Source organism: Ochotona curzoniae, unplaced genomic scaffold, assembly GCF_017591425.1.
Source record: "Ochotona curzoniae isolate NIBS_2020 unplaced genomic scaffold, NIBS_Ocur_1.0 contig_908, whole genome shotgun sequence".
NCBI classification, from domain to species: Eukaryota; Metazoa; Chordata; class Mammalia; order Lagomorpha; family Ochotonidae; genus Ochotona; species Ochotona curzoniae.
In genome coordinates this window covers 15,937,406-15,951,321 of record NW_024466607.1, presented here as the reverse complement: position 1 = coordinate 15,951,321, position 13,916 = coordinate 15,937,406, and the positions used below count along the sequence as shown (strand labels likewise).

General features: G+C 41.7%; 1 protein-coding gene across 5 annotated transcripts in view; it reads right to left on the bottom strand.

Moving 5' to 3' along the window:
• The window catches only part of RBM6 (RNA binding motif protein 6), an 84,051-nt gene that overhangs the window by 10,973 nt on the left and 59,162 nt on the right, over positions 1 to 13,916 (bottom strand). For all 5 annotated transcript variants that reach the window (XM_040994506.1, XM_040994502.1, XM_040994505.1 and 2 more), the window contains 9 exons: positions 10,648 to 10,722; positions 8,762 to 8,822; positions 4,856 to 5,125; positions 4,372 to 4,532; positions 3,204 to 3,301; positions 2,432 to 2,474; positions 2,210 to 2,291; positions 1,750 to 1,835; positions 1,215 to 1,361 (listed from right to left, as the gene is read on the bottom strand). In XM_040994506.1, coding sequence (XP_040850440.1) covers positions 1,215 to 1,361; positions 1,750 to 1,835; positions 2,210 to 2,291; positions 2,432 to 2,474; positions 3,204 to 3,301; positions 4,372 to 4,532; positions 4,856 to 5,125; positions 8,762 to 8,822; positions 10,648 to 10,722 — 1,023 coding nt within the window. The remainder of the gene's footprint in view (positions 1 to 1,214; positions 1,362 to 1,749; positions 1,836 to 2,209; positions 2,292 to 2,431; positions 2,475 to 3,203; positions 3,302 to 4,371; positions 4,533 to 4,855; positions 5,126 to 8,761; positions 8,823 to 10,647; positions 10,723 to 13,916) is intronic.

The following is a 13,916-nucleotide window of genomic DNA, read 5'->3' as shown; positions in this document are numbered from 1 at the left end:
GGCTGTCCTCGACTGTTTTCCCAGGTCACAAGCAGGGAGCTGGATGGGAAGTGGAGCTGCCAGGACCAGAACTGGCAGCCATATGAGATCCCAATGCATTCAAGGCGAGGACTTTAGCCGCTAGGCCACTGTGCCAGGCCCACCTCTGGTGAATTTTCTTTGGGGGAAAATTCCAACCACTGTGAAAATCACAGGCTATGTGGTTTGATCGCCAAGTGCACGTGTTAGAACTGAGTTTCCATGATTGCTGAGGTCTGTGTGGTAGACAGCATGCCCAGATGCTCATGGGGGACAAGACAACCAGATCACTGAGGTCTGAAGAGGACACCTAGTACCATGGAGGGCAAAACAAACCAGACAGCTCTCTGGACAAGTATCTGGAGGAATCGAGACTCTAAGGTGGACTATATCAGCCAATAGAACTTGGAATGATTTCCTCAACCTTGAAGCTACAAAATCAACAGCATCTCAGAACTATCAAAACTACACCAGAACTATCAGAACACACTCCACACTGAGGATCCTAGGATAACATTGGGCGGCGTTCCCCCATTCCTGAGTGCTGATGTGAGTGGCCCTCTCTTCTTTCCACTTTCCCCAGATACCAGAAGAACAAGAGATTGGAGGCATTTGTCTCTACCACTTTGCCCCCTTCCTTGACCTCCTCACTTAACTGGTGGACCACATGGACATGCATTCCTATCAATTATGTAAACAAAAAATAACAAAATAAATAATAATAAACAAAAATAAAATGAATTTATTATTAAAGAAAAGAGTCAAATATGAAAAACGGAAAGTAAAACAAGTAAAAATGTGTAACTCTGCAGTTAGGACCTGAGCTTAGTTTCTTTTATTCTAAATGATATTTACACAGTTAAGAAGGCTGTACGCCATGTGGACCACTGATGAGGGTGGAAAGGGTCAGGAAGCAGGGGAAACTGAATGAGACAATTGTTTCCAATTTTCTTTTTCTTCTATCAAGCCAAGTTTCTTTGTTCTACCATCCATGATTTTTGCAGGAAAGCCGAAATTGGGAGCCAGGAACCAAATACAGGGACTCTGATGTGGGATGTAGGCAGTTTAAAACATTACGTCAAACAGCCACCCCTTAAGTAACTTTCCATCTTAAACTTGGAGAGTCTTTGTCCATAACACCTACAGTCAAATGATTAATTAGTCTGGTTAGACAGTAGACTCACAAATCCTCTTACCCTTGGCACTGCTTTGTCTTTTTTCTCCTTGCAATCTTTTTTAGGTGTTTCTTTCTTGCTACTTGACTTTCCTTGACTGGTGGGCTTCTTTTCCTTGACCTCTTCTTCCTCAGGTGACCCAGGATCCTGGGGTACATAGACTTCTTGCTGTGATACAGTTGGAAACAGGTAAGTCTAAAGAAAAATTTCATCTCCAAGCAATTCTAGATCTAAAAAAGTTCATTTCCCTTCTAGGAAAAGAACAGCTCTCCTATTCATAAGCCTAAGTATCCATGTTAAAACAAAAACAAAAACAAAAAACCTAGTCTAATGGGCAGGACACAAGCACACTTCTGAAAGCAGCACTGTTCTTACCTGTAATGTTGTAACACACTGATTTCCATATATGTAACAATTCAGTTTCCACAGTTTTAAACTTTTCCACTTTTCATGCATTAAGCGTCCACAGGATCCAGAGAACAAAATTCTCAAAGTGACAAATTATGGGTTCTATCCAAAAGAATCACTGAGTATAAGTAAAGTAAAAAAACCTCACCTGGGTGGTAGGGTCATAATACGTTCCTGCCAAGGGATCATAATAGTAGCCGGTAGCAGAATCATATATGTAGCAGTCAGATGATGCTGCAGGGAATAAAATTAGAACCAATTTTAGTTCCTGCCTAAAGAAGCTCTTATTGGGGAATCACCAAGAATAACTGAGGAATCAGGATGGCCTACTAACAGGTAATAGGTAGTAAAAGTAATCTCTCCGAATGATCACCCACCCACAAAGAGCATCTCACGTTAATTTTATGAGTATAAATATTTTTTAAAAATAAGTTTATCCTTCAGGTTTAATACATAACAATTTCTAACATTTTGCTGCTTGTACTTCTTATGTAGACATTATGTACACCCACACAGAGACCATTTTTTTTCTTTAAGATCTCAAGGATTTCAAGAACAGAGAAGCAAGTCAAGCAAAAACAATAGCAGAAATAAAACAGGTCACTTACACTGTTGTCCTTGCCGATTTGTATCTGAAGACCAATCAGAATTTCTGCTATTTCCTCTCCTATCTCGGAAATATTTTTTGCCCTATCACAGAAAAGCAAGTTAAAATTATGGAACTATCCAGTAACAACTAACCTGAACAGTCACCCACTAGAGAAAATTCAAGATCACCCTTTCAACCACCTGATGATTTTCACAGAGCACTGTGCACTGTGCAAGCCTACCTGATAGTAATGCATGTGGTCAGAATGGTCCCCAGAATCATTTCTGCAACAAATAACACCATACGTCATGCACCTCTTAGGAAGAGGCACTCAAGGAGTGCTTCATTTTACAGATTAACTGAGAAACTTTTTTTTTTTTTAATTTTGCAGGGAAAAGAACCAAACCAGATAGCAAGCAAGTAAGATGGTTTACACTTTCCTAAGGGGAGGAGCAGTGGGAGCCTTGCAAAGTCAACGGATGAAACAAGGCAGCAACTGAGGTTGGTAGAGCAAGATCTGCCTCATCTCTGCAAGCCTGCCTTGCTGCAGCTGTTTTTCCTAGCTACCATTTCTGGGTCAAGATGAGTGAAGCAGTCTGAACAAGAACTATAGCAACAGGAATTTGAACAAAGTCAGGGAGTGTAAAGTCAGAAAAGCATTTTCTTACTTGATTTGAAGGAGAAACACAGCATTCTAGAGATTTTTTTTTCATATCCAAAATGTCTCACCATTTGAGAACCAAGGATACCAGGTAATTAAAAGGAAAATGTTCAAAATATCAATTAATAGTATATAAGCACAAAGACAACTTTAGAGTAATATGTAAGAACAAAAACAACTACAAAGTCAGAAAATGGTAGAATTTAGAAAAAGAAAATGTATGAACATATATTGGAAGTGCCTGCTCCAGGAAAGCATCAACCTTGTTATTTGTCTCCCTAGGAGGAGTTAGTTTTCTTCCCAGAAGCTTGAGCAGGAGCAAAACAGAAGATCCCCACCATCCTGCCTTTACCTTCGCTTTCCAGTGGCCAGGTTTACAGCTACCATCTTTCCATCAATGCTAAAGGGTGGGTCAAGGTTCTGCAAGATCTTGACCACACGAAGAGCTTCCTAGGGAATCAAATGCACACTTAAATCCAAAGAGAGAAAAGGCCATTTCCCTTGAAAAAAAATGTGGATTTTTCTTTCTAGAATATACATTTACTGAATGTTATGTTCCACTTAACAATTTTAGCCAGTAAGAGGGCAATGGTGAAAAAGCACAAGGACAGGTACTGTGGCATTACTTTTTCATTAGAGTGCTGCTTTGAGTTTCAGTTCATTAATCTCTGATCTTTTCCCCTGCTGGTGCACCTGGGAAAGCAGCAGAAATTGGCCCAAGTACTAGGGCCGCAGCATATATATGGAAGACCTGAATGGAGTTTCTGGTTTCTAACTTCAGCCTGCACCAGCACCCACTGTTGTAATCATTTAGGGAGAAATTAGAGACATAAGATTCTTCTCTTCATCTCTATATGTGTATGTGTTCTCTTTCTCTATCTTTGCCTTTCAAATAAATACTAAAAAAAGAGCAACTCTTAAAGAAGGACTGATCAAACCAATGATGAGAGTAGATGCATGCTTCAGGAATAAATTTCACAAACTCAAATCCTCTTTTAGGCTGCAATTATCAGCATATCAGGTCCTGTATATAAAGTTTCTTGTGAATTTTGAGCAAGAAATCTAAGAAATATTAACAACTTTCATCACTGTTTTTACATTATTTCCATAGAAAGAGTTCCCAAAACTAAAATCTAACCACTAAGAATTTATTAAATACTTTGAGGAAAAAGAGATCTGTTATCACCAAACATAAAACCAGCTGTAGTTGAACAAACCTAAGAAATTTTAGAAATCGACTGAAATTTTGAAGTGTTCAGTAACCAATTTCTTTGTAAGTATGCAGGTTGGAAACTGATGCAATAACACAAAAGTGATCGGGAAAACCACACAAAGTTTTAATTGTCAAGGACAATCACTTAGTCTGAATGAAAAATAAGCCCAAAAAAAGAGAACAAAGGAGGTTAAGATACTGAACAGAGAGCACATGAGAATTTAAACAGTCAAGAGAGTGCTTCACATCTTCAAGATTCTTAAGTTACCCTACCCTCGGAGCGGAAACTAAGGTAGTGGAAACTCACCGCGTGGGAGTCAAGGTCAATAAAGCCATAGGTGTGGCCCATGGGCCCAGTTCTGTTCTTGATAATGCGAACATTGGCAGTTGTAAGGCGGACGTAGGGTTCCAGCACTTCCACTATCACTTCAGGTGGGGTGGAGCGGTAGATGCGTTTTAGCATGATTGCTGAATGAATCAAGCACAAACAGGAAAAGAGATGAATTTCTGAAGTCTCAACCATCTGTCATTTTTGGTTACAAATACTACTCTGCTCTAGCAAGGCTGGTTCTACAAAGAAAATCTGCATACTTCTCTACTTAAAAATCTAAAATTATGCCTTATTGTATTTGGAGGATGTCAACTGCTTCAGCTAGTCCAGTAAAGGCAAAGGAAAGCAATGGCTTCTGTAACCAGGCTGTGGAAGTCACCAGCTCTTAGATACAAAACAAGCTGTCTGTTCTCCAATAGTGGTGCTCACAGTCTGGCAGATGCACTGATAAGCAACTTACTTTTGCTCTCCCCATCCTGACGTCCATCTCCAGGCCATGGCTCCTTCTCACGGTCTCTTCGGAAAGTTGGCCCATCCCGCCGAGAATGAGGCGGATACCTTTCTGAGTCTCTCTTTTGATGTCCCAAGCGTGATTCTTGCCCTTCTTCACGCTTCCTGGATTCAGGTTCCTTATCAGCTGTCCTTGAGGCCTGGTTGGATTGTTTTTCTGATGGGGTTGGTATGGATATTTTCTGAGGCTGAGGGTAGGTTATTAATACTTGCTTGGCCTCTGTCATTAGGGGAACAGAAACAGAAAGAGAATCTTTTTTTTTTTTTTTTTAAGATTTATTTATTTTTATTACAAAGTCAGATATACAGAAAGGAGGAGAGATAGAGAGGAAAATCTTCTGTCTCATGATTCATTCCCCAAGTGGCCACAACGGCCGTGGCTGTGCCGATCTGGAGCCAGGAGCCAGGAACCTCCTCCAGGTCTCCCACACGGTGCAGGATCCCAAAGCATTGGGTTGTCCTCGACTGCTTTCCCAGGCCACAAATAGGGAGCTGGATGGGAAGTGGAGCTGCTCGGATCAGTACCGGTGCCCATATGGGATCCCGGGGCATTCAAGGCGAGGACTTTAGCCGGTAGGTTACGTCGCTGGGCCCAGAAAGAGAATCTCTATCCAAAAAAACACTACTACTTTAATTCCTCTTTATCTGTCAACCAGTATTTTAGTAGCCTCAAAAATACCTATAAGGGGTGGGTGTTCAGCATACCAGTTAAAATAATATCTACTTAGGACAATCGCATCCCATGTAACAGCATCTGCGTCAAGTTCCAGCTACCTTACTTTTTAAAAAAGATTTATTTTTATGGCAAAGTCAGACATATAGAGAGGAAGACAGAGAGCAAGATCCTCCATCTGATGATTCACTCCCTAAGTGATTGCAACAGCTGGAATTAGCTGAACCGAAGCCAGAAACCAGGAGCCTCCTCCAGGTCTTCCACTTGGGTGCAGGGTCCCAAGATGTTGGGCTGCCCTTGATTGCTTACCCAGGACACAATAAGGGAGCTAGATGGGAAGCGGGCCACCAGGACTAGAATCGATGCTCATATGGGATCCGCCTCCCACTAATACACCTGGTAAAACAGCAAAAAGATGGCCCAAGTACTTGGACACCTATCACTGATGCAGGAGACCCAGATGGAATTTCAGGCTTCTGGCTTCAGCCTGGCCCAGTCCTGGTTGCTGTGGCTGGTCATTTTGGGAGTGAATGAGTTGAGAGATCTCTTTCCTTCTCTCTAAGATTCCCTGTAGTTCTACCTTTCAAAAATAAATAAAATTTTTAAAACCTAGCAGACATCAAATATTATTTTTGATGGAATCTTTTATGGATTTGAATGATAGAAAGGCAGAGGTAGAAATTGTCAATCAACTGGCTCACTTCCTAAATATCTCCACTAATTAAGGCTGGGCCAGGCCGAGGCTGGGAACCTGGGTCTCCTAGATTAGGGGCAGGGATTCATGCACTTGAGTCATTACTTGCTGCCTCCCAGAGCAACAATCAATAGGAAGGTGGAAACAGGAATGCAGCCTGCACTCAAAGTGAAGAACTCTTAATACAGGATGCAGGCATTCCAACGGGAGTTTTATCCGGTATGCCAAAGAGCACAAAAATAAACTAAACTTAAACCTTAGAATGTGTCCTTCAGAATGCTACTTGAATCCATGCACCAAACTATATTTCATGATCATGCCCTAGTTTTTTTTTCCCCCCTCTCCTCCTCTGAATTATTTTTATTGAAAAGTCAAACTTCCTTTGTGTTTCAAAAAAAAAGTCAGATTTACAGAGAGAAGGAAAAAGATCATACATCTTTTAGTTCACTCCCCAAGTGGTCACATGGGCTGGAGCTGAGCTGATCTGAAGCCAGGAGTTTCTTCTGGGTCTCCCACATGGGTAGAGGGTTCCAAAATGTTGGGCTATCTCCTCTGCTTTCCCAAGGTACAAGCAGAGAGCTGGATGGAAAGTGGAGCAGCTGAGACATGAAATAGCATCATATGAGATACTGGGCCTTGGAGGTGAAGAACTAGAAAACTGTTTGAGCTTTGCTTGAGGAATATCAGATACAGGCACATACATCATTACTACAGGAGTATCATGACAGATGTCTCTGATACCTTATTATTATTATTATTATTTAAGATTTCTTTGTTTCAGAACTGATATAGTAGTCTAGCAGATGAAGTCCTCACCTTGCATTTCCTGGGATACCATAAGGGCACTGGTTCATATCCCAGCTGCTCCACTTCCTTCCCAGCTCCGTGTTTGTGACCTGGGAAAGAAGTCAAGGATGGCCTAAAGCCTTGAGACCCTGCATCTGCATGGGAGACCTAGAAAAAGCTCCTGGTACCTGGCTTCGGATCGGCTCAGCACTGACTGAAGAGGCTACCTGAGGAATGAACCAGCGGATGGAAGATCTTTCTGTCTCTCCTTCATCCTATAAATCTGACTTTGCATTAAAAATAAATAAATCGTTTTTAAAAATTGCAAAGTCAGATACATAGAGAGAGGAGGAGAGACAGAGAGATCTTCCATCCAATGATTCACTCCCCAAGTGACAGCAATGGCCGGTCACTTAAGGAGATCTAGAAGAGGCTCCTGGCTCATGCTTCAGAGCAGCTTAGCTCCAGCCATTGTGGCCACTTGGGGAGTGAATCAACAGACAGAAGATCTTCCTCTCAGTATATCTGACTTGCCAATAAAAATAAAATAAATCTTTAATAAATTTACTTTAAGTTATGTGCTTTCACATGTTATACATGTATTGAATTGTACTCCATAGACAGGTAGACATTAATAAAAGTTAGTTTAAAAAGTGCTTGGGTAGTAGGTTTTTTCCTTTATATTGGATAGTCTCACAATCCTGATTATTTTTCTCTTAAGATTTTTCATATTACTATTTTAAAAATATTTATTCTAAAGGCAGAATTACAGAAACAGGAGAAGATAGAGATTTTCTACTTTTTGAAACAGTCCCCAAATGGCTACATGGCTAGAACTGGACCAATCCAAAGCCATAAGCTTCTTCAGGTGTCTTACATGGGGTGAAGGAGTCCAAGCACTTTGGAAATCTTCTGCTGCTTTCCAGGTGCATTAGCAGGGAGACAAATCAGAAGTATTACACTGGGATTCAAATTAGCACCCATAATAGACGTTGATATTTCAGGTAAAGGATTAACTCACTGCGTTACAATGCTAGCCCTGGTGCCACATATATTCTATTTCAATCTGACATCTTAAATTTCTTCTCCGTGACAATACTACTGACCTGTGACTACCTGCCTCTGATTACTTAGCCACTTCAGCCTAAGGACCTTGCAATCCCATTTCTTTCTTCTGCTTCAACACTGTGGCCCTAAATCTCTTTGCTAACAAACCACATGAAATAGGATATTAATCAGCTCGCTCTTTCTTTTTTTCTGTTAATTTATTTTTATTACAAAGTCAGACACACAGAGGAGAGACAGACAGGAAGATCCCTCATCCGACAACCCACTCCCCAAGCGACTGCAACGGCCGAAGCTGTGCCTATCCGAAGTCAGGAACCAGGAACCTCCTCCGGGTCTCCCATGTGGGTGCAGCGTCCTAAGACCTTGGGCTGTCCTTGACTGCCTTCCCAGGTCACAAACAGGAGCTGGATGGGAAGTGGAGCTGCCAGGACCAGAACCGGTGCCCATATGGGATCCCAGTGCTTTCAAGGCTAGGACTTTAGCCGCTAGGTCATGGCGCTGGGCCCAATCAGCTTTTTCAAAAGCTTTATACATTAGCCTTTATTTAGGGGTGAAATTCTTTAAAACCAAAAACAGTAGGTAATTTGTTATATTCTTTGCACAAGATAAAAACCACAATCACATCCACCACTCACCTTCCTTTGGGCACTTGCAAAATGAACATGACGATCGGTGCCCACCAGTGTTGCTCTTACACTGCAAGGGAAAAAAAATTCAATTTGGTTGGAAACATTTATTTAAAGCATTCTCTTTCTCATACATATGCATACAGTAACACATATGGAAAGTGAAAGAAACAAGCTGAATCTCAAATCTCAAAGTGCTATGAACCTGATAGCTACCCTACCTACCAGTATCGGCTGGCAGACAGTATCTGGTAAGTTACTTTTTCAGAGCTTCATTCTTCCTTTAATTTTATTGGAAAGATAGATTTTCAGAGAGAAAGATCATCTGTCTACTGGTTCACTCCCCAATGGCTACAATGACCAGAGTTGAGCTGGTCCAAAGCCAGGAACCAGGAGCTTCTGGATCTCCCACATGGCTTGCAGGGTCCCAAGGCTTTGGTCATCCTCTACTGCTTTCCCAGGCCACAAGCAAGAAGTTTGATGGAAAGGAGCAGCCAGGAGAAGAACCAGTGCCCACATGGGGTCCTGTGCGTGCAAGGTGAGCAGTTAGCCATTGAGCCACTGTGCCAGGTCCTGCAGGTTGGTGATTAATGTGCTGTACCACAGCACCAGTCCCTTAGATTGTTTTTATGCTCAAAGCAATCAAAATGGACTGCTAATAAAAGAGCATAGCACAATTTCTTTTTAATATGTCAGTATGAAATAATATAAGTTTAACAGAATATAGCAATCTGGTGCCTGAAATTCTACATGCTTGGAAACCCTAAACTATCCTATGGAGAGCCTGCACAGAACCAGGCTCTCCAAATGCTCATTTCCAAATACATGGTCCTCTATAAGCACTTCTAGGAAAAGTAACAGAGAAGAGATGGTAAATCAAGGGACTATGATGATGATTATTATTTTAAAAGATTTTATTTATTTATAAGAAAAGCAGAGTTACAGAGAGAGGGCAAGAGCCAAAGAAGTCTTCCATCTGCTGGATCATTCCCCAGCTGGCCACATTGAGCCAGAGCTCAGAGCTTCATCCAGGTCACTCTGCCATTGTAAATATTAAGAAGGAGACAGACCTATTTTTGCTATTACTTCAAAATAATAAGGGACTTTAGTTTGCTCTCTGGCTCCAGCCATTTAAATATTCCCATTACATATGAAGAATTGGGTCCATAAGACACACAAGTTTATTGTTTTTGAAATTTATTTTTATTGGAAAGTCAGATTTACAGAGAGGAGAGAAGGAAAGATCTTCCATGTGCTGATTCACTCCCCAAGTGCCTGCAAAGGTCATAGATAGCTGAGCTGACCCGAAGTCAGAAGACAGGAGCCAGGAGCTTCTTCTGTGTTTCCCACATGGAAGCAGCGTCCCAAGGCTTTGGGCTTTCTTCGACTGCTTTCCCAGGCTATAAGCAGGGAGCTGGATGGGAAGTGGGACATCTAGAACATGAACCAGTGCCCAAATGGGATGCCAGCAAGAACTTTAGCCACTAGTTATCATGCCAAGCCCCCCACATCTCTTAAGTGGATGCAGGGGCCTGATCACCTGACCATCGTCTTTAACTTTCACAGGCACAGGTTAATAGGGAAATGAATGGACATGGCCTATTAGGTTTTGAATTTATCTCTGTATGGATGCCAGCATGGCTATACAACAATGCTAACCCCAGGAGTTATCATTTTTATGATTAACAGAAAATCAGGCATGAGCGCTTGAGACTGTACAGAGTCTGCTGTACAGACTCAGACTGTACAATGGTCACATGCAGCAGCTGGGAAGCAGGAATTGGGGACATTACCATGGCCCCCAGTTCATCTTGAGTGGCAACGCCACTGCTGGAGACATGCAGGAGCTGTAATGATGGATATCTACTTTTAAGAAACAAATATTTTATACTTACTCGTTTGCAGTACCAAAAATCCGGTCCTGGTACATACTCAAGAGTGACCTCTTTGTCACGGATCATTAGAGATCCCTGTAAAGACAAAGACAGAAGTCATCAACATCAATCCTAGCAGGACACAGAGAGAGACAGGAAGGCACAGAGAGCCTTTCTGGTCTCCAACCTGAAACATGTTATAAAGTGAGTTTACTCTTTGGCAAAGGCAGAAAGGCTGTGTTAAGCCACAGATTTGATGTAACGTGACACAGCAAACAAGCTTAGGCAGTGTGAAAAGATGAAAATGGTCTTCAGCCTTGGCTCCTGCAGATCGGGGTGCTGTCCTTGGGCAGGCTAGGCCAGGTCTACTCCAGAAGTCATGTAGCACATTCTTACAAGTCCCAGCAAGTCCCCAACTTGGTTCAGGAGTTAGTGCACAATCAAGAAGCAAACTCTTGCAGCATGGAGGCATGGGAGCCCTCTGAATAATCTTCTTTTCCATGGCTAACTCACATCTCCTTGGAGAGGCAGTAAGGGCTGTAAGTTTTGTTTCCCAAAAATTCTCTTTGGAAGAGTGGCTATACAGCAAAAGCACCAGGATAGAGAGGTACAACACTGAAGACAGGAAGAAATGAGGAGTGAAAGCCACATGACAGGTGATATATTAATACAGGAAACTATACAGCTGGTGGTAGTAGAGGTAACAGTAGCAGCAACAGCAGCAGCTTCACTTTGACCTGGAGCCTAGAGGGAGCCAGTCCTGAGATCTGAGGAGCAACTACTGGCACAAAAGATTTTGGGAAAGCATGGTGAAGGAACAGGTAAGGAAACAGGCCCAATAAGCCTATAGTCACATAACTCTCTTGCCTCTCCATTTTGAGGAAGTCAATGTCTAGTTCATATCAAAAATAAAATAAAATAAACACTAGCCAGCACATATAGGTTGTAGCAAAGGGGAAAAGAATCTCTGCCTACTGACAAGGGACCCTCACCCACACTTGTAAATGAACTAACCGAGGCTGTGACTCTGGAACTAGCCCCTGCGCTGTGTTCATTCTCCGCCCTCTAGGGTCCTCTGTGTCTCCTCAGACAGGGCTCTGAGATATACAAGTCATTTCTTTGCAAATGGAACTCAGTTTCTTGCTTGAATCCATACATCTGTCAAATAATGCTTTACCTCTCTGCTTTTCACATCAAAAGAGTTAAAAAAAATACACAGAATAAAATTATTGTCTTGTCAAGAGCAAAAGTAAACTGTTTACCTATCTAGGACTTAGAATTTGGTCTCCGAGAAACTATCTCCTGGTTTGCCCTCAAGGCTATTAAACAATGACAATAAAAATTTTCTTATATTTATTAAACATTTACTCAGAGCCAGAAATTACTAAGTACATTTTCTTTTTTAATTCCCTAAATGACCACATGGTGTAGTAACATTATTTTCACTTGACAGGCGAGGATACATGCCCAGATACACAGGGTCACTCAACTGGTAAAGGGTTGAGCTGGATTCACATCTGGATTTTTAGAGAAGAGAATCTTTCTCATTTACCAACTCATGTTTGCTATTAAGGATAGGTAATCTGACCTCACAAACCAGCTAGGAAAGAAACAGAATCTTCAGCAGAGCACCATTTTCAACCCAGTTCTAATGATGCAGACATGATCAAAACAGTGCCCTACCCAGGACAAAGCATCACACCATTGAGAGTATGGACTAAATCTGAATCCTGTTTATACCCCATGATCTTCAGCAAAGTCCTAATGTCTTTGTGCTTCCTCATCTGTTAAGTAGGGGTCACAGTACCTACTTCATAGAGTAGAACAATAACATACATAAAGAAGATGGAATATGGTGAGGGCTCAATAAGCGTTAAGCCCTAAATGCTAAAAATGTCAAGCCCTAAATGTTAACAAAAGACTAGCCATTAGCAGGTAAGACCAGACAGAGCCAAACAGCCACAACACTACACATGCTGCTTGCTTGAGACAGGAACATCTGAGAACTCATTTCAATCTTCTGAAAGATTATATCTTTATTAGCAATTTCACTGTACATCAGAACCTGATATGAGCTGTCAATTTTCTAGCCCAGATCTTAACAGTCCAGGCTACATCATACCAGCTTTTTATCAGCACCAAACACAGTAACTGAGACTGAAAACAAAGCTTAAGCAGTTCTTGTTGAATGATGAAAGGACTTAGCAGGATCAACCACCCCTGGAGAACTGGAGTGCTTAGAAGACTCTGGAGGGAGATACTGCTGTCTCCACACATATTTGCATACCCAATTGACAAAACACATTAATTGCTATATGAACAGTAACCATGAGAACAAGGCATGGGCTGAATTTCAGTCCACTAAAAATTCTGATTTCACCACTTGAAAGCATTAGTAATGAGGAACCATTAAGGCAAAAGCACTTTATATTTCTCAGACAACAAATATGCCACTCCAGTGGCTTTGGACAGATGACCTTTTGCAACTGGAAGAGACTCCTGCCAGGAGCCCACATAATCTTGAGGTTTTCTTCATCTATTGTGATATGAAGGAAATGGTTTCTTACTTTAATGGAATCCCTACAACTTGTACACAGTTTGATTTCAGACTGCCAGTAACCATTGCTGAAAAATATATCATGATTTTAACATTACCACTGAGGAATAGTCAATTCTTTTAATAAGAATCAACAAGTCACAGGAAAAAAATTGAATGAGGTTAGCTATGTATGATTTGATATCCCAGTTACTGTCACACAAAGTAGCCCAGATCCACTAACTACATATCTAGCTGCACCTTGTCCCATCCCTATCAGATTTTCTCTAGTTCCAGAGCAAAACTTTGTCAATGACTTCCAAGTAAGTAACCTCTGGGGACTCAGATTAATTAGTAGTTAGAATAATGCAATAACTTTCAGTAGTTATTTCTTATTCATTTTTTTAAAAGATTTTATTTTTATTTTTATTATTTTTTCATTGGAAAGGCGGATATACAGAGAGGAGAGACAGAGAGGAAGATCTTCCGTCCGATGATTCACTCCCCAAGTGAGCACAACGGGTTGATACTATGCCGATCCAAAGCCAGGAGCCTCTTCCGGGTCTCCCACGCGGGTGCAGGTTCCCAAAGCTTTGGGCTGTCCTCGACTGCTTTCCCGGGCCACAGGCAGGGAGCTGGAAAGGAAGCGGGGCTGCCGGGATTAGAACCGGCGCCCATATGGGATCCCGGGCGTGCAAGGCGAGGACCTTTAACCACTTGCGCCACCGCGCCAGGCCCTTCTTATTCATTTTTT